The sequence below is a fragment of the Myotis yumanensis genome, unplaced genomic scaffold, assembly GCF_028538775.1.
Source record: "Myotis yumanensis isolate MYYU_CA2020_CCGP unplaced genomic scaffold, mMyoYum1.0.hap1 SCAF_5, whole genome shotgun sequence".
Taxonomy (NCBI): domain Eukaryota; kingdom Metazoa; phylum Chordata; class Mammalia; order Chiroptera; family Vespertilionidae; genus Myotis; species Myotis yumanensis.
Window position 1 is genome coordinate 35,840,525 of NW_027223756.1, and position 12,403 is coordinate 35,852,927.

General features: G+C 38.0%; 1 protein-coding gene across 6 annotated transcripts in view; it reads left to right on the forward strand.

Annotated features, from left to right (window-relative positions):
- Positions 1–12,403, forward strand: part of RAPGEF6 (Rap guanine nucleotide exchange factor 6) — a 190,318-nt gene that overhangs the window by 43,785 nt on the left and 134,130 nt on the right. For 5 of the 6 annotated variants that reach the window (XM_070415050.1, XM_070415052.1, XM_070415051.1 and 2 more), the window contains exon 5: positions 8,134–8,203. The exons of the other annotated variant lie outside the window; for it this stretch is intronic. In XM_070415050.1, the coding sequence (XP_070271151.1) occupies positions 8,134–8,203 (70 nt within the window). The remainder of the gene's footprint in view (positions 1–8,133; positions 8,204–12,403) is intronic. 6 annotated transcript variants of the gene reach the window in all.

The following is a 12,403-nucleotide window of genomic DNA, read 5'->3' on the forward strand; positions in this document are numbered from 1 at the left end:
GGAATCAGTTTTTTTGGAATTAGTCTATCAAATTGAGCAAGTTTCCCTTATTTCTTGTTTACTGAGAGTTTTTATTATGAATGGATGTTCTGCTTTGTCAAATGCTTCTTCTGCATCTATTGATACGCAATTTTTCTTTTTAGTCTGTTGATGTGGTGGATTACATTTAATTGATTTTTGAATGTTGAACCAGCCTCACATACCTGGGAAAATCCCACTTGGTTGTGTTGTATAATTCTTTTTATACATCCCTTCCATATCTGAATCTGGTTCTTAAGCTTGCTCTGTCTTCCAGCTGTGTATTTTGCCCTTTAGTATCCCTTTTAATTCTTTTCTTGATAGCAGGAAATCAGGTACTAGGCAAAAGGAATTGCTGTAAATAGGTCTTTAGTAATGTGCTAGTAAGGTGTAGGGAGAGGGGAAGCATTTGATAGTCCTGTGATTAAGACTTAGTCGTTTAGTGAGTCTTTGCCTCTGGACTGTGAACTTCACAGGTATATCTCAGTTTGGGTTTGGGTTTCTGTGGGGGTTTTTGCCTTTAGGTGAGACAGGATAGCTAGAGTGGCTGGCATTAGGTATTTCCCTCTCTCCATATGGAAGGCTAGAGCCAACTTGAAATGGGTATTTTCCTTTTTGCAGGTCTGTTAGTCTCTAATAGAATGGTTTCTCTTAATGGCAGACCTTGCTGTGGCATTTTTCAAAATAGTTCCTTTTCCCTTTCCCTTGCCAGGAACACAAGGGGCTTTTTCTCTTATTCACTGTGGGAACCTGGTAGAAATCCATAGGGTAAAACTGAAGTAAGTTTGGAGGCCCCTTCAATGACCTGCATCTCACTGGAGTTTTGTTTTTTTAAATACACTTTTATTGATTTCAGAGAGGGAAAGAGAGAAGGAGAGGGAGAGGGAGATAGAAACATTAATGACGAGAGAGAACCATTGATAGGCTGCCTCTTGCACGCCCCCTACTGGGGATTGAGCCTGCAATCCAAGTATGACCGCAAATCGAACCATGACCTCCTGGTTCATAAATTGATGCTTGCCAGCCTAGGACTTTTAACTCTGGAGTTGTGTACTCTGAGCTTCCAGCAGTTCATTAATTACAGTTTGATTTTCCCTATCTTGGCACTAATTTTCTTGGAGATTATGCTCTAAATTGTGATTCTCTGTATTCATCTGTCATTTTCTCCAATTTGTAGACAGCATTTTTTGCCCTTATTACCTCACTTCTCTTACAGATCTAAGAAAGGTAATTGATTTTTCAGTTTGTTCAGCTTTTTACTTATTATTAGCACAGAGTGCAATTTCCAATATTTTTACATGCCAGACTGGAAAGTGGATATCCAGAAATATTTAGAATCTATGGATTAATTTGGGGAGACTTGCAGTCTTAACAGTATTGCATCTTCCAATCTATGAACATGGATTGTTTCTATATACTAGTATAGTTATTTCTTCTTTACTTTCTCTCAGTAATATTTTTCATTTTTCAGTGTATACATCTTACATTTTTCTTAAACTATTCCCAAATATCGTTTTCTTTTTGATGCCTTCTAAATGACATTGTTTTCTTAATTTTCTTTTAGGTATTGCTAATATAGAGAAATACATTTGGCTTTTATGTATTGATCTTATATCCTCTGACCTTGACATACTCTAAGTTCTAGTGGTTTAGTTTGTAGGTCCTTAGAGTTTTCAATATACAGGGTCAGTTGTCTTTGGTAAAGACTGCTTTATGTCTTTCTTTCCATATATATGCCTTTAATGTCTTTTCTTGCTTTATTATACTGGCTAGAATCTGCAGTTCAATGTTGGTTTGAAGTATTGAGAGTAGACAGTTTTGCCTTATTCATGATGCATATGTTATCTCTAGATTAACTGTTTAATGTAACAAAAATTTATTTTTAAAAATCATGAACAGAATTAAAATGGTACACTAAAAATAATCATTTAACAGAAGTGATGGAAATAGTGAAGGAACGGAGGAACAAAAAAGATGAGACAGTCACAGAATAAATAGGAAAATGGCAAACATAATGCAACCACATCAATAATTTTATTACAAATGCATGGTCTTGACAGTCCAGTCAAAAGATAGAGATGAGATCAGCAGGCGTGACTCAGTGGTTGCGCGTGGACCTATAAACCAGGAAGTCACAGTTCGATTCCCCGTCAGGGCACATGCCCAGGTTGTAGACTAACTCCCAGTGTGGCGTGTGCAGGAGGCAGCCAATCAGTGACTCTTTCATCATTGATGTTTTTATTTCTCCCTCTTCCTTCCTCTCAAAAATCAGTAAAAAATATTTTTTTTTAAAAGGTAGAGATGATCAGATTCTATGACAATCCAAGATTTAATTATATGCAGTCTACAGGAAATCCTTTACCTTTAAGACGTTGAAAGTAAAAGGATGGAAAGGGATATACTAGGTAAATTGTATTCATAAGAAAACTAGACTACTGTTGAAAACTTCTGTTGTTCTCTATTGCACCTTTGTCATTCTTCATTTTCTTTTGATTTTTGCTCATATTGGTGTATTTCTCCTTCAGACTGCTGATAATTCTTATTGAGTTGTGTGTAATTCCCATTCAGATGTTTGAGCATCCTTATAACCATTACTCTGAATTCTTTCTCTGACAAATTACTTGCCTCTATTTCATTTAGCTCCTTTTCTGGTGATTCCTCCTTTTCTTTCATTTGGGAGTTGTTTGTCTCCTCATTTTTGCTATTCCTTTGTATTTGTTTCTACGTATTAGATCAAACTGCTATGACACCCAGATTTTTTGGGTTGGTCTTATGTAATAGATATTTTGTGAGACCCAGTGGTGCAGTCTCTCAGATCTCCTGGGCTGGGTGTTTTAGGGAGGCCCCCTACTTGAGATATTTGGGTTCTCCTCTTATAGTTGGGTCTTGAATGTTATTGCCCTGTTGTGGATGGAGTCTCCTCTCAGGGTATCTGATTATGTGGCTTACTCCCTACCACATCATGCCAGCCATTGTGGAGGTGCTGACCAAACAGCACAAAATACAGTATAAGCTAAGACATGACACGGAAGCAACAGAACATGAATGTACACAAGACCCCTATAGCCCCAACAAAAGTAACATCAGAAAGAATATATGCACTCCTATGTCCATAGCAGCACAATTTATAATAGGTAAGATTTGGAAACAGCCTAAGTGCCCATCAGCAGATAAGTTGATAAAAAAACCAAGATACATTTACACAATGGAATACTACACAGCAATAAAAAAGAAAGTACTCTTACCATTTGGAACAGCATGGATGGACCTGGAGAGTATTATGCTAAGCGAAATAAGCCAGTCAGAGAAAGATAAGTATCACATGATCTCACTTATATGTGGAATCTAGTGAACCAAATAAACTGATGAACAAAAATAGACCCAGAGACATAGAAGCATGAACAGACTGTTGAACCTTAGAGGGAAGGAAGGGAAGTGTGGATGGTAAGAGATCAATCAATGTATGCATAACCCGTGGACACAGATAATGGGGTGATAAGGGACTGTGGGATCGGAGCAGGCTGGAGAGGTTAAAGTTGTAAAACTTACAATAATAAAGATTTTTTAAAAAGGGAAAACTAGAGTTGGTCATATATCAATCAAAATAGGAAATATTACTAGAGACTAGGATCATAATTTTAGGAATACATGACAGTTTTATTGTATATGCATTTAATAATAAAAAATATGAGAAATAAAAACTAACAATTGAAAGTCAGTAGAAATTCAGAGGTTTCAAAGCTCTATTCTCAATACTTGATAGCACCATTAGGCTGAAAGTAAAGGTAAAGCTTAAAAAATACTATCAACCACTTTGATTTGATACATAATTTAAAGATTTTTTTTATTGATTGCAGAGAGAAAGGGAGAGGGAGCGAGAGGGAGAAAAATCAATGACGAGAGAGAATCATTGATTGGCTGCCCCCTGCACACCTCCTATTGGGGATTGAGCCCGCAGCCCAGTCATGTGCCCTTGACCGAAATAGAACCCGGGACCCTTCGGTCCGCAGGCTGACACTTTATCCATTGAGTCAAACCAGCCAAGGTTGATTCATAATTTTTTGATACATAATTCTAGAACATATTCAGGTCAGAAAACAAGAATCAGTAAATATAAAAGGATTGAAATCATCCAGAGATTGTTCTCCAAGTAAGTGTATTGGAATTAAATTATAAATCAGTACTAGAATGAAATATTGGAATTTAAGCAACACATTTGTGAATGACCCATAGGTCAAGGAGGAGTTGACAACAGAAATTAGAAAATGTTTTGAAATGAATGAATTTAAACACATATCAAACTATATGACTCAACTAAAGCATTTTAGAGGGAAATATATGAGAAAACAATAATGGTCTCAATTAGTCATCTTAAATTCCATCTTAATAAGAATAGTAAAGTAAGCTCAAAGCAAACAGAAGTAAATTAATAAAACACAAACCAGAAAAACACTAGAGAGAATCAATGAAGGGTTGGCTCTTTGAAAAGGCCAACAAAATGATAAATCTTGAGACTGATCATGTAAAAAAGAGAAGACACAAAGTATCAAAATCAGGCATGAAAGAGAGCATATTACTGTCCTAAAGAAATTAAAAGTACAGGTTATCCTTGAACTACTCGAGTTCAGGTAATGACCCTCCTTTTCAAGTTAAGTTGAAAAGGTATATAATAGCGTACTGTTGACTGGAGGAAGCCTTACTCATAACATAAAACACTCAACAAATATTTGCATGTTATATGTGTTATATACTATATTCCTACAATAAAGTAAGCTAGAGAATAGAAAATGTCATAAGAAAATGATAAGGAAGAGAAAATATATTTACAGTGAAAACAATCTGCTTATAAATGAACCTGTGCAGTTCAAAGGTCAACTGTGTTATTAAAGAATTTAATGAGCTATTTTATATTACCAGATGGGCAGATTTTACAAAGACATACATTACTATAAATAGACTCAAAAAGTAATAGAAACTTTGAATATACTTATAAAAGGTAAAGAAATTAATAAGTATATTCTCACAAAGAAAAGTCTAGGCCCAGGTGGCTTTACTGCTAAATGTGTTTCAAACATTTGAGGAAGCATTATTACATATCCTGTGCAAACTCTTTTGGAAAATACAGGAAGAAAGGATGCTTTTAGCTTATTTTTGGGGGCCAGTGTTATCCTGATACCAGTGCTTGACAACAACATGACAAGGAATGAAAAACTACAAATTATCTCCTGTGAACATACATGTAGAAATCATTAACAAAATAACAGCAAACCAAATCCAGTAATATATTAAAAGTATTGGACACTGAACAAGTTGTGGTTATTCTAGAAATGCAAGGAAGTTTAACATCATAAATCAATTTATACAATATATTCTGCTAGTAAAATAATGGACAAAAACCACATGATCTTTTTCAGTAAACATAGAAAAAAATTTGATAAAATTTAAAACTTGTTCATAATGAAATATTTTAAACCTACTAAATTTACAGAAGGAAACTTCCTAACTATCATGAAGGGCATGTACAAAAATTTTATTGCTGTGAGAATTTTATAATTGCCATTTTTTATTTATGTCATTCATTTCTAATACTTTAGTTTATGGTGTTATAGTAAGGTCTTTTTTTTCTGTTTTGCTATCTGGTTTTTTCATCACTATTTACAGAAAGTACTATCTTTCCCCCCATTGAATTACCTTGATACTTTTGTCAAAAATTAATTGAACATGTATGTGTGGGTCTGATTTTGTTCTGTCCTTTTTCATTGATCTATAAGTTGATCCGATGCTATACTATCTGGAGTATTCTAGCTTTACATTATGTCTTGATATTTCATAACATAAATATTCCAGTTTTGTTCTTGTTTTCCAAAATTGTTTTAACTGTTTTAGGTTTACATTTTTATGTAAATTTTGGAGTTTTGTCATTTCCCTAAGGCAACTTTTTTATTGCATTTAATATGTACAACAACCCATAAATAGGATATATTTCATTTTATGTGATCATCTTTAATTTCTCTCTGCAGTATTTTGTAGTTTTTTAGGGGTCTTGTGCATGTTTTGATAAATTTATGTCTTTTTTTTAAAGTTTTTAAAAAAATATATTTTATTGATATTTTACAGAGAGGAAGGGAGAGAGATAGAGAGTTAGAAACATCGATCAGAGAAACATCGATCAGCTGCCTCCTGCACATCTCCCACTGGGGATGTGCCCCAACCAAGGTACATGCCCTTGACCGGAATCGAACCTGGGACCTTTCAGTCCCCAGGCCGACGCTCTATCCACTGAGCCAAACCGATTTAGGCAAATTTATATCTTAAATATTGTGTGTTCTTACTGTTTTTTAAATGAAATTAAAATTTTTTATTGAACTTATATCCTTTAATCTTGCTAAAGTCACTTATTTCTTTCTTTCTTTTTTTTTTTTCTTTTTGGTGGCCCGCACGGGGAACGAACCCGCGTAAAGTCACTTATTTCTGATGACCTTTTTAAAAGATAGAATTCATGGATGTATTTAATATATAATCAAGTCCTCCACAGTTGAAGCATTTATCCTTTCTTATAGAAACTATTATTGCAAGATGCTAAAACTAATAGAAGAGAAATTGAGAATAAACTTTATATTAGGTTTATCTAGTTGATACTATCTGAAGCTATATACCAGTTTTAACAGTGTTAAAAAGAAAGGGGCAACCAGACATTATGTAATGTATATGTGATGTGATAAACATTCCACTTTGTCTTTTTTTTTTTTTTTAATATGTTTTTATTGATTTTAGAGAGACGAAGGGGAGAGAGAGAGAGAAACATCAATGATAAGAAAGAATCATCGATCAGCTCCCTCCTGCATGCCCCCTACTGGGGGTTGTGCCCACAACCCTGGGCATGTGCCTTGACTGGGAATTGAACCATGACCTCCTCCTGGTTTATAGGTTCACCCTCAACCACTGAGCCAGACTAGCTGGGCTCATCTTGATTTTTATTAGAATTTTGTTATTAACTAATATTTGTATATAACCTTATACTTGGTAGAGAATTGACATGCTTGCTTCTCTGCTTTCATTCAGGACCTATTTCCATTCCATCAATAAAATTGTATAGTTTTTTATAAGTGACATATATTTCTTTATTTGGTATTTTATATTTTGTTTGCATTATTAATAGAGGGTTTTCAAATATTTGGTTTTTAGAATAAATTACATATATAGTATAATTGCCCACGGTACTTAATTTTTATATATATAATATTTTAGATTGCCTTTTGTAATTTTATAAGTGCACTCTGCATCATATGTTCACCTATTGTATCATATAATTATTAAATATTTTTTCTGTTCCTTACCTTTCAAAGTATTTAATTTACTTTTTAAAATTAAAACATCATTTTGTTTCTATATAAATGCTTTCTTTTTTTATTTCATTAGAAATATCCTCCCAGATGAAGAATATAAAAATATAGTTTCTTTTAGAACTAATCCAATTTTAGTTTTTTCCAAAGAGCTAGTCAGTGGCTCCAACACTATTTTTAAATGAATCACCTCTGTTTTTTACTGCATTTCTTTATATAGTCTAATGTGAATATTTTCAAAGCTGTTTATAGCTGTTATCTAAAACTGCTCCCAAAATAATAATTTACTTTTATAAAATACTAGAGGCCTGGTGCACGAATTCGTGCACAGGTGGGGTCCAGCCAGCCAGGGGGGGGGGGGGGCGTGGGAGGTTGGCTGGCTGACTCCACCCCCAGGTTGAACTCTGGTAAAGGGGACAATTTGCATATTACCCTTTTATTATATAGGATTCCATAATTGTGACTTTAGTCTATATTAGGTGTGTTTTTACTTTTATTCAGCACATATTGATAAATGTTTAAAATTTGAGATTAGGCAGGGAGGGGTGTTCTATAATCAGTTTTAGAGGTTAAAGGCAGAAATTTTTAAAGAATTTTCACACTGAACTGTCAGTTATCTCTTGATTTTAAGAAAATCTTATTAATAAAAGTGATAGGATCAGAATTTCTTGATTAGCATTTAAGGGGCGGGGAGGTTTGGTTGTTTGTTTTCCTATATCGATGTATTTTATTTGTAACCTTTGCTAAAGAAATTGTTTTTCTGTTTTTATAGTTTTGGTAAGCAGTTTGGAGGAAAAAGAGGATGTGATTGTCTTGTATTAGAGCCTTCAGAAATGATTGTGGTAAGAACTTTAAAGAATGCTGAATTGTTTTTTGATGTGCTTCAGTTTCAACTTTAAATGTAGTAGGCTTTTAAATACTCAAGGAGGTTCCATTACTATGACTTTTTAAATATTTTATTAAGTAGTATCAGAACCATCTACCAAGTTTGATACATTTTTATCTACTTAAATTTTTTTTTTGATTCTTGAGAGAATTTGAAATATGATACAATTCTATATAACAGGTTCCAAATTTGGTAATTTCTTTTACCACTTCTACCAGAAATTTTAAATAAATGCTTTAAAAAGTGACCTTTAGATTTCAAGTATTTTCTTTCCTCTTCAATATACTTAAATAATCTTTGAATATCTATGTCTGTGCCCTTAACTTGTAGGAAAGAGAAAGAAATGAAAGACAATTCTATTTAAGTAAAAAATGGTTTAAATCTTAATATTTTTACTTTAAAAGTGTACTTAAAGAATAATTCTTTACTTTTTTCTAAGAAAGCTGGGTAGTTGATGTAACTTGAGAAAACACTGACTTTCTTTTTTTTTTTTAAGCATTAGAAAAATCCAGAACACAGCTCCCTTTTACCTTGTTCTGAGATGACCTTACTAGAAAATAGCTTATACTGAATGGGCTCATTGTCCTGTTTGCATCTCATGTAGATGATCATGTCATTTGATTTGATTTAAACTGTTGAGAAGTGAGGCTGAATTCTTAATGAAGCATTTTAATGCCAGGGCACTAAAAAAAAACTAAACCATTTTTCTATTTTATAGGGTTGTAGTCAGTTTGACATGTTCAAGTAGTTTCTGTTTTCTCTTCCCCAAACTGCATCATCTACATTATCAAGAGTTCAGTGACCTATATTTTATTTATTTATTTATTTTTTTATTTTTTTATTTATTTTTTTATTGATCTCAGAGAGGGTAGGAAAGATAGCTACGACAATGATGAGAGAGAATCATTTATCGGCTGCCTCCAGCACACCCCGCACTGGGGATCGAGCCTGTAACCCAGGCATGTGCCCTGACCGGGAATCGAACCATGACCTACTGGTTCATAGGTTGACACTCAACCACTGAGCTACGCCAGCCCGGCCAGTGTCCTATGTATAATAATAAAAGCATAATATGCTAATTAGACCAGACAGCTGAACGACCTTCCGACGTCCTTCTGGACGACCTTCTGGACAAAGCCGTGGCTGCGAGGGCCGAGGCAAGCTACCAGGGCTGTGAGGGCTGAACCCCTTGCACGAATTTCGTGTATTGGGCCTCTAGTATTTTATAAAAACAACAGAATTTTAAGATCTTAAAAGGCAAAGATTATGTCTTATTTTGTACTGGAGGCCTGGTGCACGAAATTTGTGCACGGGTACGGTCTCTAGGCCTGGCCTGCGATCAGGGCCATCTTCCCCAGCTGCCCACAGCTGGCCCCGCCCCCCGCCACCACCCACCAGTTCCCTGTTTGCTATCGGGTGATTGGTGCCTGATGGCCGGGGGAAGAGACCGAGAGGTAAACTGTTCCAGCCCACTTGCCAGCCCCGCCCCCACTGTTGGTGGCCATCAGGCGATCGGAGCCTGCCAGCTGAGGAAAGGGACCAAGACGTGGTCAGTGCACCTCATAGTGACTGGTCCAGTAGTCGTTCTGGTCGTTCTGCCATTAGGGTCAATTTGCTTATTACCCTTTTATTTATTATATAGGATAGTACTGCCTGCATAATAAGTATTCAGTGAATTGTGCTTGAATTCAAGTTTGTTCAAGGCTTGGACTATGTATTTTATGTTTATTTTCTTTAAGTGTTGTTATAGATGGCATATTATAGCCTCAGAACTACCTTTTAAAAATAAATATATTGAGGAACATCGCAAGAAAACTACCTCAGGCACTTCTTGTTTTCTCATTTGTTTATCAGTTGTTGTACTTCCTCTCCCCCTCCCCCCCCCATACTTTATGGGGTAAGAGTAGTGCTTTTACTGCAGTGTTTACATTGTTGTGGTACAATACGATTAACATAAAATTTATCAAACTTAACCATTTTTAAGTGTACACTTCATTGTAATTATTAGTTTTCTTTTGAAATTAAAGGGAAAACTTATACTTTCCCCATCCCAAACTTGGAGTTAGCCTTTTCTCTAAGGAGAGAAACTGAGATGTGGCTGCCAGTTGTTTTCATTGCTTTACGTGACTAATTGCTATTAGGGCTTCTCAGGAACAAGAGGTAGAAAATGTCTGAGTGTATGTATTCACTACATATATATGTGTGTACATATGTCTATATTTGTTTTTTAATCTATAGATCTGTTTAAAACCCAGAGTTTATTTTGTTTTTTCCTTATTCATATCTTCTTTCTCTATCAGTGAGAAACTTGTTTTTCAGTATATTTACTTACACATAAGGCAGTTTAAGAATAGCTTGTTCAGCCCTGGTTGGTGTTGTTTAGTGGGTAGAGCATTGGCCCATGCACCAAAGGGTCTTGGGTTCGATTTCTGGGGAAGGGCACATAGCTGGGTTGCAGGTTTGATCCCTGGCCCCAGTCAGGACATGTGAGGAAGGCAACCAATAGATATGTCTCTCTCACATCAACATTTCTCTCTCCCCCCTCCCTTCTACTCTCTCAATGGAAAAAAATGTCCTCGGGTGAGGATTAAAAAAAAAAAGACTTGCTTGCCTGCAACATTGTAGAAAGCACTATTAGCTAGAGTATTAACATACACATCTAATCTTCTAATCTAATAAAAGAGAAACAGGGAGGGGGGGGGGAGAAAAACATGCAAATTGACCATACCTTCGCTACGCCCCAAGCCATGCCCACCAGCCAATCAGAGCGGCTATATGCAAATTAACCCAACCAAGATGGGGGCCGGCAGCCAAAGAGCTGGAGCAAGCAGGAGGCTTGGTTGCCCTGGCGATGGAGGAAGCCAAGCTTCCCACCTGCTCTGGCCGGCGGTGGCCTCCACTAAAGACAACAAAGTTTCAATTATAGAAGATAAGTAAATCCCAGATACCTGTTTCCAGCCAGCCTCCACTGGGAGCTTGGGTGGCTGGGGGCCGTGGCCAGCCTGCAAACAGCCATCAGCCCCTCACCCAGACTGGCCAGGCACCCCAGCGGGGACCCCCACCCTGAAGGGGCTATGGCCAGCCTGCAAACAGCCATCAGCCACTCACCCAGGCTGGCCAGGCACCCCAGTGGGACCCCCCACCCTGATCCGGGACACCCTTCAGGGCAAACCAGCCAGCCCCCACTCATGCACCAGGGATATAATAAAAGGGTAATATGCAAATTGACCCTAGCAGCAGAACAACTGGGAATGACTGGTCACTATGACACACACTGACCACCAGGGGGCAGATGCTCAATTCAGGAGCTGACCCCTGGTGGTCAGTGCACTCCCACAGGGGGATCTCTGCTCAGCCACAAGCCATACTGACGGCTGCCAGCACAGCATTGATGGCGGGAGCCTCTCCCACCTCCTCAGCAGCACTAAGGATGTCCGACTGCAGCTTAGGCCTGCTCCCTGCTGGCAAGTGGACATCTTCCGAGGGCTCCTGGGCTGCCAGAGGGATGTCTGACTGCCAGCTTAGGCCCAATCCCCCGGGGAGCAGACCTAAGCCAGCAGGTGGATATCCCCCGAGGGGTCCCAGACTGCGAGAGGGCACAGGCCAGACTGAGGGACCCCCTGAGTGCACAAATTTTTGTGCACCAAGCCTTTAGTCCTATATAATAATCCTATTTACATAAAAGCCTAAGTGACCATTGCAACTGAACGGACAACCAAACAGGCTGCGTGGGGTAATCAGGCCGGCATGGGGGTTAGTGAGAGCCAACCAAATGATTGAGCAGCAAGCTGCGTGGGGCAACCAGGCTGGCAGAGGGGTTAGGAGGGACGACCAAATGACTGAGCAGCGGGCAGCATGGGGTGACCAGGCTGGCAGAGGGGTTAGTGAGGGACGACCAAATGACTGAGCAACGGGCTGCGTGGGGTTTCCAGGCCGGCAGGGGAGTTAGTGAGGGACGACCAAACGACTGAACAAGCAGGTTGTGTGGGGCGACCAGGCCGGCAGGGGGGCATTGAAGGGCAACGAAATGACCAAACAGCAGGCTGCATGGGGCAACCAGACCAGCAGGGGGGGCAGTTAGGGTTAACCAGGCCGGCAGGGGGTGGGCAGTGAGGGGCAACCAGGCCAGCAGAGGGGACAGTGAGGGGCGACTTGG